The sequence below is a fragment of the Pocillopora verrucosa genome, chromosome 13 (assembly GCF_036669915.1).
Source record: "Pocillopora verrucosa isolate sample1 chromosome 13, ASM3666991v2, whole genome shotgun sequence".
Classification (NCBI taxonomy): Eukaryota; Metazoa; Cnidaria; class Anthozoa; order Scleractinia; family Pocilloporidae; genus Pocillopora; species Pocillopora verrucosa.
In genome coordinates, this window is record NC_089324.1 from 857,344 (window position 1) to 871,160 (window position 13,817).

The window sequence follows — 13,817 nt, forward strand, 5'->3', positions numbered from 1 at the left end:
TGCTGGAACAAAAATTGGCTTTTTAAGCCACAATATTAACAAAAATTATTGTTGAAACAAACCTGTTCATATTTTGCTTTGAATTATGAATATCTAACAAGTTCTTTTCTCATGATGTGTAGGTAATCATCATTATTAAAATATAACTTGATTCTGCTTCAATTGTGATTTTAATAAAATGAAAATGGTTGTGTAAATGCATTGTTTTGCTGTAAGGTATCCATTCTACATTCCACAGCAAGTCATCATTTTAAGGCAACAAAACTACATTGCTGGGACAAGCATTTTCAAGTAAATTCACCATGCACGTGAATCAAACTGTTGCTGTGATTCTCAGTAACTTGTTGCCTAAGTGTGTCTCAGCTTTGGTTTAAACACTTGGTGGAAACCAGCGATAAACTTTGACGATGCCGTCGTCCCCTGCAGCTGCAAGACAGGGACCTTGACCATCATCATCAATTGAAACAGCATTGACTGCAGATTTATTTACTTGAAGCACACAGTGGATCTTGTTAAACTGAAATGTAAATAAATATATAAAATGACCATTTGTCAAGCATCTTGGGACCTCATGTTTGAAGAGCCATTAAACAAACTGAAATTTTGGGGTTTTTGTCAACTGTTTTTTAACTATTTAACTCTTAAGCTCCCAAGATCTGATTGTTAATTCTCTCCTGTGGCTAATACCCATTTCCTTGTAAATCAGTTACGTAAATTTGGTGTTAGACCATCATAACAATTTTTACCTGATAAGTTCAAGTATTCTCATTACCTGTTTGCTTGATATTGTATGGATACTGTAGGTAGAAGTTGCGTGTTAATCACTTCAGGGAGTTAAAGGGTTAATAATTATTATCCAAAATTTGATTTGTGATCATCTCTTGACGCTGCCTTACTTTTCCCTAAAAATTAGTTGAGAGACATATTGAGGTAACCCTCTCACTGATAAGCTTGTTTATTCTCATTGTCATTTAACCTTTAACTCCCAGATCAAATTTGTAATTCTCCTAACTGCCAACCATACAATTCTTATAATGTTAGTTCAGAGTATTTAGTATTGGATCAACTTACTATCCCCAAATAGCTATTTTTCTTTATTCTCATTACTTATCTGGTTGATAGTGCATTGATATTGTAAGGAGAAATTATGTCTTGGTCACTCATTGGAGTTAGAGGGTTAAGTGAACTATATGTGTCCAGATATTTTGAGGAGAATTTAAATGCTGCTTCCTTCTGGGTTAAGTAATAATATGTAAATGTACCTGATTCCCCCATTTGCCGTTGAGGTGGTAGATGTACACAGCTCCAGTAGAACTGGTTCCTACAGTGACCAAGGCTCCATGCATGGCCAAACATGTTCCACGTACAACACCAGTAGAACATGGACCAATCACTGGAAAGTTGTTCAAGATGCTGTTGTTTGAGTTACTTTCCCTAGGGAGAATAAGTGTACTCAAACAATGAAAAGATATTGAATTATAAAAGAGGGGTTGTGCATGTGGATGGCTGCCCCTCCCCTCCCCTCCTCTTTCAATTTTTGTCAATTATCAAATTAGTGGACTTAGTCTATGGACCATTTCTGTTGTCTTTCATTTTAGTGTGAGCCAGCTTAACTTGATTGAGATTGGAATTCATGAGAGACTCTTAACAGTCTGAGCTACCATCTGCCATTATTTCCTTGTTCTTTCAATTTTTATCCTCAAACAGGTTCCAAAATGAACCAAAGTAAAGACTTGGGGGCAATGAAAAGGCACCTCAGCTTAATAAATTTGGTCGATTTAGGAAATCTGGGAAGTAAATGTGTGCAGTAATGAAGGTTGCTGGTGCTGGTGGAACTGTATGGCTGTCTTCAATATTGCACTAGGAGATACATACCAAAAAAAGAGACCATTAAGAGCGGTTAGAACAAGCACATTCTGCCCTCTAAGGACAGCACCACGAACTCTGGGTAGCAAAGGGTTGGATGCTTTTAGTCTAATAGATGACAATATTTGTTGATCTGCAATGGACCTGTAAAATAAATTTAGGAAAATGATGATTGTACATTGATATTTAGAATAGGATGATGTTTGTGAATTATTGATAAATCATAATATTAACAATAATTTATGGAATAAAAAATATTTATTGAATCTCCCAATCAGGGCTTTTAAGACACAATGTACATCAGACATAGTTTGAAGCTACACTGGTTTGCAGATTTAATGAATGTAACCGAAGAAGTTACAATTCATAGACCCAACGTTTCGACACTCCTGTCTAGTGCCTTCATCAGGGGTGAAAAGAGCGGTTAAAAGAGCACCAAAAAGCGGTTTTTCTTTGCAAAAAGGAAAATTCAGCTTTATCGGAGCATACTTGCCTAACCAACCATACAATTGGGTGGGATAATTCTAAAATTATCACTACTAATCGGCGTTACCACCAGCGCCTTTGTTTGGAGGCTTGGCACATTAACTCCGCCCACGCTCCTTTAAATCGTGACGATGGCGGTCTGCTTCCTGACGCCTATTTACACCTCGTCAGAAAAAAGGCCGCTAATTAGTGATCATATAAAAGGACCTCTTGTTGCAGCGTTTAGATCACCCCTGATGAAGGCACTAGACAGGAGTGTCGAAACGTTGGGTCTATGAATTGTAACTTCTTCGGTTACATTCATTAAATCTGCAAACCAGTGTAGCTTCAAACTATGTCTGATTGTCCACCTGGTTGCCGTGTGAACTTTAATACACAATGTACATTATAGCAAAAGCTATCAATAAATTAATCTGAGACTCCTAATTAACAATTGTGTTTCAAAGAAAGAATTCTCTTGTGTTCTTATCACCTCCAAGATCTCATTAATACCTCTCCTCACTGTCTGCCATACAATTATGATGTTACCTTTAAGAATTTGGTATCAGATCAACCAATAATCCCTATTATTGACATCTTTTTTTATTCTCATCACTTGTCTTCTTGATATTGTATTGATATTGTAAGGAGAAATTCTGTCCTGGTCACTGATGGGAGTTACAGGGTTAACTACTTCATTGAGAAACTTCAAATGGGTTGAAAACAAAGAGGAACTTCATCCACATATTATATAGTATACCTGATATTATACTTCATGGAAAGGCTATTTAAAAAGTCAATCTATTATGAGCTGCAGAAAGTATAGGGAGATGGCAAAAAATATATGTAATAAATAACAGAAAAAATTAATTCTGAAGAAAACTGTATCATAAATCAAAGCAACTTCTATACAGCTCCTGCCAAGCTGAAGCTGGAAAATCTGTACCCTGAATTGCATCAACTTAGGAAGGATGTAGATGAATCTGTATATATATGTCATAAGCTATCACTTACGACAAAGCCAGCTTGCCATTTACTGTGACATATAGCAGAGTATCAGATCCCCAAAGTCTTGTGTGTTCCACCCAGTCACCTAAATTACTCAGTGTGTAATAACAAGTACAATTACCCTGGAGATAAAAAACAAAAAGTTCTCAGTTTATCCTTTAGAAAAATATTACATTTAATTTGGTACAGATAATGTTGTTGCAATCCAGTAGAGGTAAGGGGACCTGATTTTTGATCTTAGGAGGTCACACTCTAATCACACTGTGCTTGATAAAATGCTCATTGAACTCTCTCTCATGTATGATGTCTCTTGTGGGATTTCAAAGGACTCAATTTCAGCAAATAACTAATGAGGTCAGTCAAGGTTCTGATAAACCAAAAAAATAACAACAACTGTACAAACAGTTAACTAAACTGTGCTAATGCGCCATATCCTAACAGAACAGTCCTCTGAAGCAGAGGCCAAAAATGAGTTGTCTCCAAAACTGACGCAGTTGATGGGACCATTGTGGCCATGACAGGTTGCTACAGCAACACCAGACCCTTCCTTCATGTTCCAGATTTTAACCGAGCAGTCTCTGGAGCCTGATGCAAGAAGATCATGGGGGGTATCTGAGGGATTTTTCCATAGACCTATAGAAAAGCAATACATTGTCATCATTATGATCGTTATCTTCATCATTATGATCGTTATCTTCATTATCATCTACAGCGTCATGGGTCTCCTGTCATACAAGGCTCAGAAATGCATTTGATACTGTCTGTTCAGGATCACACCCTTAGGCCACTGTTTAAAACATGGTTGTCAAGAAAAGTCATGCATGACAGCTACACATGATATTCAAGAAATGCACAGATTATTATTAACATTTATTTACATCATTGCAACCAATGACTCAATTGCTTTTAATAATTGACAGGGGCCCATAACCTTGAAGCAAGCCTACATGATGATACTTTTACCTAAAACTAATCCACAACATTGCTATGGTATACTAAACAAGGAAATTATTCAAACCTGGTGTTTGCCTCAAGGATATGGAGGTTACAGAATCAAGATGGCCTCTGAGAACCAAGACACAACATCCTGTCCACCCGTCCCAAATACAAATGACACCATCAACACCACAAGTCACAACTCTGTCCCCAGAGAATTTCACATCCAGGACTTGGCCTACAAATTCGAGAAAACTTTTATCGATAAGTTAAATAGTAAAACAAGAGAGAAAGAATTCTACCATCATTCTGCAAGCAAAAGAAGACTTGCAACTTTACGTTGGTCAATTCTAACATTCCTATCCCATCCTTAGTCTATCGTTAGCTGAAAAGAACCCAGGTGCATTAGCCCTTCAACCCCTTTGATTGTTAAACAAATTCTCCTTTTCAGAACCTTAAGAAATTTACAGAGAAAGTATGGAGAATATGCATATTGATCTTAAGGTGTAAAGGGTTAATGCCACTACTGCAGTTGTAAGCAGCAGTTCCCTTAAGAACGCTGACACAATGATCTAGCCAAATTTGAAACCAAACCTCTCAAAAACAGAATCCGGCGAGAAGTGAGACTAACCAGCAGGTTACTGCTGAGACAGTATTTGTTCTGGTTAGTTTCGCTCAACACTATGCGATTATCTACCATTGTTTGAAAGTCCCTCTGTTTTGTTAATTATCGCATTCACCATGCTTCCTTCACTGAAACATTGGCAAGGGTGGGTCCCACATACTGGGCCTTGTTAGAGGAACGCCCTCTGCAAGGTCACTCTGCAAACTGTCACCTGAGGACCCACTCGGCAAGAGTTGTTACTTTTTCCCAGACACCAGAGACCAAAGATCTCTACTGATCCAGCTGTTTTCAAAGTACAGCAGATGCATGCGTGATTTTTTTCCTTTCTTAGCATACATTTCCCATGGCAGAATTGCCTTTGCATGCATGAGATCTTTTCGAATTCTGCCATACTCTTCAGACTGGCTGCAGAGACAGTGAAGATGTTTTCAGTTATGGTTTTTGTCATAAGAAGTGACCAAGAAAATTACTACTCTTAGCTTCTTTGATGGGATTCTAATTCATCACAGCAAACCCCAGGCATTTCTCTACACTGGCTGAAACTATGCTTACGGTCTTTTAAGCCCGTAAGTAAAGTCTCAAAGAAGCATAATTATCAAGCTAAAAATGCCGCCGGCAAACACGTCTAACCTGAATGTCCTTCGAGTTCAGTTATCATACAAGGCCATTTTCCAATATGACGGCTTCTGAACCACCTTTGATAAATGGCCTTCCAATCAATGTTGTAGTTTTTCTGATAGCCTTTCTCACCAGCAGCACTTGAATGTCCAAGATGGTTGTCTGAGAATATTGTTCTATCTCCAGTTATTTCTACAAGAATATCGTATCCAATATCATCAACACAAGCTTGTCTCCATAACTGTTTATATTTAGGCTGTGCGTGCAACGCTAGCCATGTACGGCAGACTTGCCTTGATTTAGCCAAAGAAATCGCGTCTAAATGCTTCAGAATTTCGTCTATAAGCTCCAAAGGTAGTTGAGAGAAGTTCATTAGGTAAATTGCCACACAAATTCTCGTGGGATGCGCTCTCTTCCAGACAGCCGCCTCAACGACGGCATTCTAATGTGCAGTTAAAGAGGAATCAGTGGCTTGCAAATAACTAGTTATTTAAATTGAGACCTTCACCAATAACATCTTTCCTGTCAATTTGAAGAACCTTCCGTAAGTGGTTGAAAATTCAACGAGAATGCAGAACCATTTTTGCGAAACAAATTACAATCACTCTGTTATGATCTTCATTTAGTATATACTGATATATGACCACATTCAGAAAATTTGCATACTTCCTACTCATTATAGTGATTTGGCTTTTCAACATGACCAAGATACCAATTACATGCGCCCTGATTGGTCAAAAACCCATCATTTACTGTACCGGTAAACCTGTCCATCGGTTTTCTGGCATAATAGCCCACTTGAGAAGTTGGGAGACCATTCGAAAAAATGATTAAGCCCTCGCCTCAGGCCCGTCGTCCAACTTCCCGCGTGGGTTATAACGCTGAAGCGTATTACTTAATTGTCTGCAATATGGAAACTCGCTACTATGTTTATAGTAGATACAGCTCTCTCCACTGTTTACAGAAGGAACAACCATGTACATTACACATGTCAGTTCCGTCTGATTTTGGGCGACTCCATTGGGATGTTTCGTGCGATTTCGACGAGGAGGAAGGTGAAGGGTGGGGGAGGGGGGGGGGGAGTGGAGCGTGTTACGGTCCTTCTCTATTCCGATTTTGTATTTTGGACGCTAGCGGCCGATTTTGAATTTTTTTAGACACTAGTGGCCGATTTTTTATTTTGGACACTAGTGGTCGATTTTAAATTTTGACACTAGTGAGCAATTTTGAATATTTGATATTAGTGGCCGAATTTGGATTTTGGACACCAGAGGCCAATTTATCATTTTTTTAAGCCAGTGGCCGATTCTGAATTTTGGAGACTAGTGGTCGGTTTTGGATTGTGGAGATTAGTGTCCTATTTTGGATTATGGACAATTGTCATCGATTTTGGGATTTAAATGCTTGCGTTCGATTTCATTTCGGACAATAGCGTCCGACATTTCATTTTGGTATAGATCTGAAGATAAAATTTTTTCAGTTCTTAACGTGACACTACAAAAGACGATAGGCATCTCAAGACAATTTTACGACGGCACCACCGAAGCGTAATTTAAATCAAAACAATATCAATCCGTGTTTTCTGCACATCATGAAAACTTTGAGGAAAATTTTTCACTTTGAAAAGAGAGCAGTTTGTGAGAGGGCACTTTGAAAGAAAGCATTTAACCGTTTGAATCAGCCGCTTATGCCCAAAAAGGCCGTTAAATTTGCGAAGCGAGCAAGATGCGGAAAACGGCGGAATATCCTAAAACGCTGATTAGATGAAATAAAAGTCTCAGAAAAATGGAATTGCAATAAAATAAGAAAATTGTAATTTGGGGCAAAATTTACTAGCAAAACTTACAGAAGCATTGCTTGGTAATTATTGGAACCTAGAGGATACGAGACCTGTAAGGCTTTCGAACTAACCCCTTAAATCATTATATTAGTGATGATAATAGGACTGGATGGAGTCTAATTCGGTCTGTAATCATACGAGTGATAACAAAATCGCACGACCCCGCAGTGGGAGTCTGATTTGTTTATCACGAGTATGATTACAGACAGAATTGGACAACACGTAGTCTTATTACCAATGAATAATAAAAATTACAATTTCCGAGAAAAGGAGAATTACCAAGTTATGAAAGAAAGGGAAAATTTTCATTAAAAGACTGACAAAGGCGTAAGTTGTTTAATATCGTTGATGATTGAAATCGACGTTGTGATTGGTCGATTTAACCTACAACTTTGAATGTGATTGGCTTATTGAACTGTCCGATAACAAACTGTCCAATAACAACTTGGCAAGTGAATTAGTGGAAAATAGGAGTTTTTTTTAAACCAATCACAATCAAGGAAATTGTAATTTTTATGATTAATACTGTTATCAATCATTATGACTATTGTTAATATGATAATTTGTTACTATTTAATTAACGATTGAACGTCAGTTAGTAACTTTATTCGTGAATTACCTTTCTCTTGTACAACAAGATTCTCATAAATATATAGGATATGGCAGGTTTTCTGTTTTGCATGTGAAAACAACTCTTCGCCAACACTGCCTTCTAGCATCACTATACAACCTCTAGTTCTTTCCAATGGTATAAAAATTGTGCTCTATCAGTAGCCACATGCAGTCTTAAACTGCCTATTTTTACATCACTCTCTTCAAAACGATTTGGCTCCACACATTAATCTTCCCGTAAAATACACTATATTACCAAAAAACTTATCATACATAGGGCTTGATGTATCACAATATCTACATTATAAAAGATTGATTTATCTTTCGGTATGAAATTCTAAAAACTTGGTCTATACAAATTTAGCCAAAATTTGTTAATTACCTTGGAAATTCTGACCTTAATTTTGCGGTTAATCTTTCTCTTCAAAACTCATATCACACAGAAGAAGAAAGAAGCAATGGAATCAATTTTCATTCAAACATTATACCACTTTTTTGTTAAGAAAATTTTTAGCAAAATACCAGTACATAATCAAGAGATCAATGGACTGCTGTGAGAGAACCATGAACCCGGAAATTACGCAGGAAAAACTCCACCTTGCTAAAGTGGAAGTTAACCAAATCGGTGAGTTATAAAAAATTGTTCGTCACCAATCGATAAAATGAATTAACCCTTTCACTCCCAAGATCTCATAAGTAATTCTCCTTAGTGTTTCCCATACATTTCTTGTGATCTTATTTCAAAGAGTTTGGTGTTGGATCAATCAATAATCTCCTAGTTGATAATTGTTTTGATTCTCATCACTAATCTGCTTGATACTGTTTAGAAATTGTAAGGAGAAATTCTGTCTTGGTCAATCATGGAAGTGGAAGGGTTAACAACTACCAGCCCTCAAATGACGAAATCGCTTCCATGACAAGTCTGTATTGAAACCTGCTTTAAAACAAAGCGTTAAGTTTTGCCGCTATCGACTTTCCCTGCCGACCATTTTCCCACAATTCATTTTTTCCCTGTGATTTATATTCCCACAGTCATTCAATCACAATTATGTAGTTTTTCTCGCTGTCCATTTTTCCAAAATTACATTTTCCCATAATTATTTCCCCCCTTAGTTTTATTATGTCAGAGTTCCATTCACTAAATTGTTTTAGGTTACACTACTGTCAACCTATCGTACACAAAGATAATTTCCTTTTCTTCCGTAGGAATTACAAGCGCTCGTTTTTGCTGACTCTCAATGATAGGATCTTTGATACACTGAATCAGCGAAAACACAACAGCTCCGCAGATGGTCGGAGCGCCGGCTAAGAAGAATAAATTCCGATAGTTGCCTGTTGTTTCACCAAACCATCCTGAGGAACCAAAAAAGAGGGAGTTTCATTCAAATATTGAATCATTCATCTTCAAAATAGTTTTTTTTCACAGCTCCGACTGCAACAGTTATGAGACACATCTAGGTCGGAGAAGAGAAACTTACCAACTCAGGACCAACTCTGTTAAAATATTAGTCTTACTAGGAAGTCATAAGAAGGAGGACAGCTGCCTGATTAACGAGCAAAAAGGACGTCGAATGATCATTCATGGAAGCTTTAATTTAGGACTTATTTCAACCCCGAGAAAACCGTCTCGAAGAGAGATGGGATACAGAGTCTGGTGAAGTCAGAAACCCGTGACGTAACGCAACCTCATCCCTTTGAAGGGAGACGAGATCAGGACTGAATCAGCCAGGCTAGTTTCTAGGGAGGGAAAGGGCCAAGGAGACGAGGTTAAGTTCACTCTTACCTGCTGCTGGGGCACCAACCAACATAGAAAACGACATGATCATCAACACTGCTCCCCAGGCTACTGACATCTTTTCACGGTCCGTACATTCAAACGTCACAATGGACATGAGCCCGATAAAACAACCATCCAGCATTCCAAGTACAACCACATATAATACGAGCATGTCATAACCCGCCGAGTAGATAGCGAGAAGAGGAGAAAGTCCGGAAAGAACCATGCAAATATTGTATAACTTTATGGTGTCCACGCGAGGAATGTCCGAGATTTTTCCGAAGATAATCTTTCCGACACCCGAACCAATTCCGATGTAAGAAAGCAAGAGCGAGCCATCCCGATGTGAGGAGCCCATCTCTTCAGCGACGCGAACCTGAAACAAAACCAAAGACAAATTCAATCAAAGTTGTGACATCAATGATTGAACTCTCCACAATGTTGGCTGAACAATTCTTTCAAGCAGTTTCCGGAAAAATGTAATGAAACCAGTTGAATGAATTCATACGAAGATCTGTGAGGTTGACTTCGGTACTGAAAATAAATGTTAAATTGAGTTTTGAAAGTATTGCGACATTTTTTGGTTCGAATCACCTCGCCCTTTAAATTGTCAAGAAACATCGCCGGCACTCCACTTTTAACTAATCAGATGCCAAGCTAAAACTAATCAAGACTAAGCACCACCGTTTCCCGCGTTCACAATTCTTTGAGTTCTCATCGGCTTCCTCTGATAATTTGCTTCGTTCTGATTGATAGCTTGCGAGCAAGCTCTCATTGGCAATGCGACATGAGCGGCGAAGTCTTTGCGTTTCGAGCGTTTCCAGCTGGTGATCTATATGGGCGCGCAACATAATTTTTTGTAGCATCTCGTGCGACCTTTGGAACTGAATTTTATCTTTTCGCGTTTTTCTCTCCTCTTTTAACATTGACAAAACGCAAGGCAGCCATTTTGAAATTTGGCGTCCTCGCTATAATCACCTCGCGTGAGCTAATTATAGCGAGATATAACGCAATCCTCGACCAATCAGAGCAGGAGAATCTCAGTAATCACCTGAGCATACAAATTCTGGAATAATCACCATTTTCTCTGGACACTTACCAAATGAACATGTGGAATAAAATATCCAAATGTTGCTATGGTTGACGCAACAGCCCAGATAATAAACCAATTATTTCTAGGAAAGCTAAGAAGTTTCTTCTTGAAGGATTTCTCGAATGTTATTTCTGTGCTTTTCACAAGTCTGTCCTTTCCGGTCTTTTTCTCGTCCAAAGGCTTGAACAAAAGCCCACAGACGGTTATAATAAGAGCAAGCCCACTCAGAAAACGATAGCAGTTTCTCCATCCAAAGGCATCTACGATTACTTGCTGAAGTGGAGCAAGCCCAAGAGCTCCTAAATTGCTCCCAGACGTTGCTATTCCTGTGGCAAAAGAGCGTTTCTTGTCGAAATAGTACGCCACCATTACGAGCGCTGGGAGATAGCTGATACTTGTTCCAAATCCCACAATTATCCCGTGGGTGAAGTAAATTTGATTTAAACTGGTGGCGAACGATGACAGTAAAAGACCAATGCTGGTGAGTATTCCTCCAACTATAACAACACGTCTACATCCGTAGCGCTCACTGAGAAGGCTCCCGGGATAGCAAAAGAAGAACAAGGAGAACTGAGCGATGGATCCCACCCATGCTGTTGGAGAAGAAAACACAGTTAGAATTGAGCTGCATCCTACTTTTGCTTGTCTTCCCTAAAATAAAATGTGCGGAACAAGTCCCTCCCTGTGCCGTCCCCCCCTTGCCACAAGGTGTGGTCAAATCATAGAACTTGTTGATTGACTTAAACAACTTGCCCCATCATGCGTGCCATCTTATGTGCTTTCAAGGGGGGCTTTGCACGCAATCACGGCAGTAACAAGTAAATTTTCCCGACTAAGTAATTGACACTTGAGGTTGCCGGTATGACCCGGTAGTTTTTCCTACTTTGTTCAGCGGTCCTTCCCTATTTTGTAACAATGCACACATTTTTCTTTTGCTGCCAACTGAGGCAATGCTTTTCTAGCTTTACTTGTGGATTAGTTGGACACTGTGCACCAATAGCACTGATCCTCGATCGATGACACTTCGTTCGACAATCGGTCGAAATTTGTAGACAAGCGACGAAGTGCTGATCAACATTGGGCGATGTTCTACGGCTGGACACCCAAATCCCGCCAAAAAACTGCCCTACAAATCGTTCCGGAAATCATAAATTCATTTTCCTACCGATATCTCGGTCGACACTCGCTCGACAGCCGACGCACGTAGGTTCTTTTCTTCAGACGTAAGCACGTACGTCAGGGAAAGACGATTCTGGAATAGGATGTCATGACACTAATCTCTTCCGCCAATCAGTTAATAACGAGTAGAATAACAAACGTTTATCTTCCAAATCAGAAAGCGGACTTTAAATTTCTCTGTTGCCAAACAACTGTTAGGACGTAGTCAAGGTCTTTACAGGGTTATGGTTTGCATGTATTTACACTGCCTCGAAATACTTGAAATAACTGACAGTGACTTACACATTGACACCGGGCCAATATATAATTGAATTGAAACAAAAAAAAAAAACTCCATGCTGGTAGTAACCTACGCATTGTTAATTTGGGAATATACAATAATTGTTGGGGAACGGGTTTTTTAGCGCAAATTTGAATTTTATTTTGATCGAGTGAGATGAAAGGCGTGCTAAATTGGTGTAAACAACTATACAAGTGGATCATGGTGATTTAAAAATGTACCGGTGAAGTATCACAACTGAATGATCAAATTAAATATTCACCGCGGCAAATTTGTTAACGAGGAGAATTGAATGGCCCAGTTAACATCAAATTTACAAAGTATGACTGCCTATGTGGTTGAATTTCACTGTCCAAAAACGATGTAGTATAATAAACTGCAAAAAAAATTAATAAAATAAACCACTTACGCCTGCTGATAACAACAAACCACAAATGAGTCGTATTTAGGTACCTGTCTTGGCTTTCGATTCCTTAAAGTGGTCGAGTAACGCAGCATATAAGACTCCCACTGTGTAATGCATTCCCAAAACCACAAATAAATCGCAGAATGCCGCACCACAAACAACCCAAGCCCAGCCACCATCTTTCTCCGTGATTTCTGCATCTTTAGCGGAAGGGAACTCTGAATTAACTGGCGCACACGCGGCGATTTCAGTCGTTGAAATACTTTGGTCTCCATCTGTTGGCAGTAGTTTGGTATCATACAAATCGTCTTCAAGTTCTTCTTTCATTTCTATTCGAGTTTACACAGAGAAATACATCTGTGCCTCGCACGTTCTACGTTCGATTGGAATCAAAATACCCTCCGGTTCGTCTCCCCGCGCGGATGATGGTCGGTAAGTGATTGATAAGATCGTCTGTCTGAGCTGAACTTGTTGACCTCTCCCGTCAGACCCTGCAACTGAGAGATCTCTTTAACCTAAGCTCTTCAGTCTGGTTCAAATGAAAATACCCTGCACAGCTTATGATTCGCTTGTCTCTTGTCTAATATTTATGATCGCTCCGACCTCCCTGCTCAGTTGGTAGTGGCGCCCCATCAAATAACATTGAATCTCATCAAAGCTAGAATTTTTTCAGGCCCCTAGCCTTATCCGATATCCGGTAAATCATTTGATTTCAGGGTAAAATTTCCGCACAGCCCCATACTATTGTAAAACAAATCTGTTTTCCCCACGGCAATGGCAAACAGATTAAATGTAGTATGGGGCTGTGCTGAAATTTTACCGATTTCAGTTCGGTTGCCAAGAACGTTTCATTACCTTTCATTAATGGCCGGTTCACGTTTGTTCCACGTCGTCTCAATGTTAAAATAATGGTAACAATCAGGCTGGGAAAATAAATGACGACGACGATGTCCCACAGCGCGGCGGGGTGGTATGGTGGGGGGAGGTGAAGAAGGTCTGGGTGGATGGGGGAGAAGGAGGTTTAGGTGGAGTGTCAAGGAAAATCATCAATGCTCAAACACTGTGCAAGGTTCCAAAGAGTCACCCAGCTCATAAAGCTATTAAGATATTTT

At 39.2% G+C, this 13,817-nt stretch overlaps 3 protein-coding genes across 3 annotated transcripts in view; 1 reads left to right on the forward strand and 2 right to left on the reverse strand.

Annotated features, from left to right (window-relative positions):
* LOC131789453 (transmembrane protein 50A) overlaps window positions 1–608 on the forward strand; it is a 6,942-nt gene extending 6,334 nt beyond the window's left edge. Inside the window, exon 6 of the mRNA XM_059106561.2 lies at window positions 1–608. This exon is cut by the window's left edge and continues 795 nt beyond it. The gene's annotated coding sequence lies outside the window, so the exon portion shown is untranslated.
* The window catches only part of LOC131789450 (uncharacterized), a 6,930-nt gene extending 798 nt beyond the window's left edge, over window positions 1–6,132 (reverse strand). Inside the window, exons 1-7 of the mRNA XM_059106559.2 lie at window positions 5,531–6,132; window positions 4,358–4,513; window positions 3,755–3,972; window positions 3,346–3,461; window positions 1,876–2,010; window positions 1,263–1,434; window positions 1–517 (exon numbers count right to left, since the gene is read on the reverse strand). The exon at window positions 1–517 is cut by the window's left edge and continues 798 nt beyond it. Coding sequence (XP_058962542.2) covers window positions 371–517; window positions 1,263–1,434; window positions 1,876–2,010; window positions 3,346–3,461; window positions 3,755–3,972; window positions 4,358–4,513; window positions 5,531–5,891 — 1,305 coding nt within the window. The 5' untranslated portion in view covers window positions 5,892–6,132 and the 3' untranslated portion in view covers window positions 1–370. The remainder of the gene's footprint in view (window positions 518–1,262; window positions 1,435–1,875; window positions 2,011–3,345; window positions 3,462–3,754; window positions 3,973–4,357; window positions 4,514–5,530) is intronic.
* A 1,816-nt stretch (window positions 6,133–7,948) lies between these two features.
* Window positions 7,949–13,659, reverse strand: LOC131789538 (monocarboxylate transporter 10). Its single transcript, XM_059106689.2, has 5 exons — window positions 13,561–13,659; window positions 12,753–13,202; window positions 10,847–11,433; window positions 9,754–10,123; window positions 7,949–9,323 (listed from the first exon to the last, which is right to left on the reverse strand). Exons 2-5 carry the CDS (start codon window positions 13,030–13,032, stop codon window positions 9,124–9,126), a joined length of 1,437 nt encoding a protein of 478 aa, XP_058962672.2. The 5' UTR covers window positions 13,033–13,202; window positions 13,561–13,659; the 3' UTR covers window positions 7,949–9,123.
* Between the last annotated feature and the right edge of the window lie 158 nt (window positions 13,660–13,817).

What these genes read in the sequence shown, in the direction of transcription:
- LOC131789538 (XM_059106689.2), bottom strand. Translation starts at nt 13,032, where the DNA reads ATGAAAGAAGAACTTGAAGACGATTTGTATGATACCAAACTACTGCCA. An exon ending in GGAATCGAAAGCCAAGACAG is followed by an intron (nt 11,434 to 12,752) that starts GTACCTAAATAC and finishes CTTCTCCAACAG; the next exon opens with CATGGGTGGGATCCATCGCT. An exon ending in GGTTGGTGCCCCAGCAGCAG is followed by an intron (nt 9,324 to 9,753) that starts GTAAGAGTGAAC and finishes TTGGTTCCTCAG; the next exon opens with GATGGTTTGGTGAAACAACA.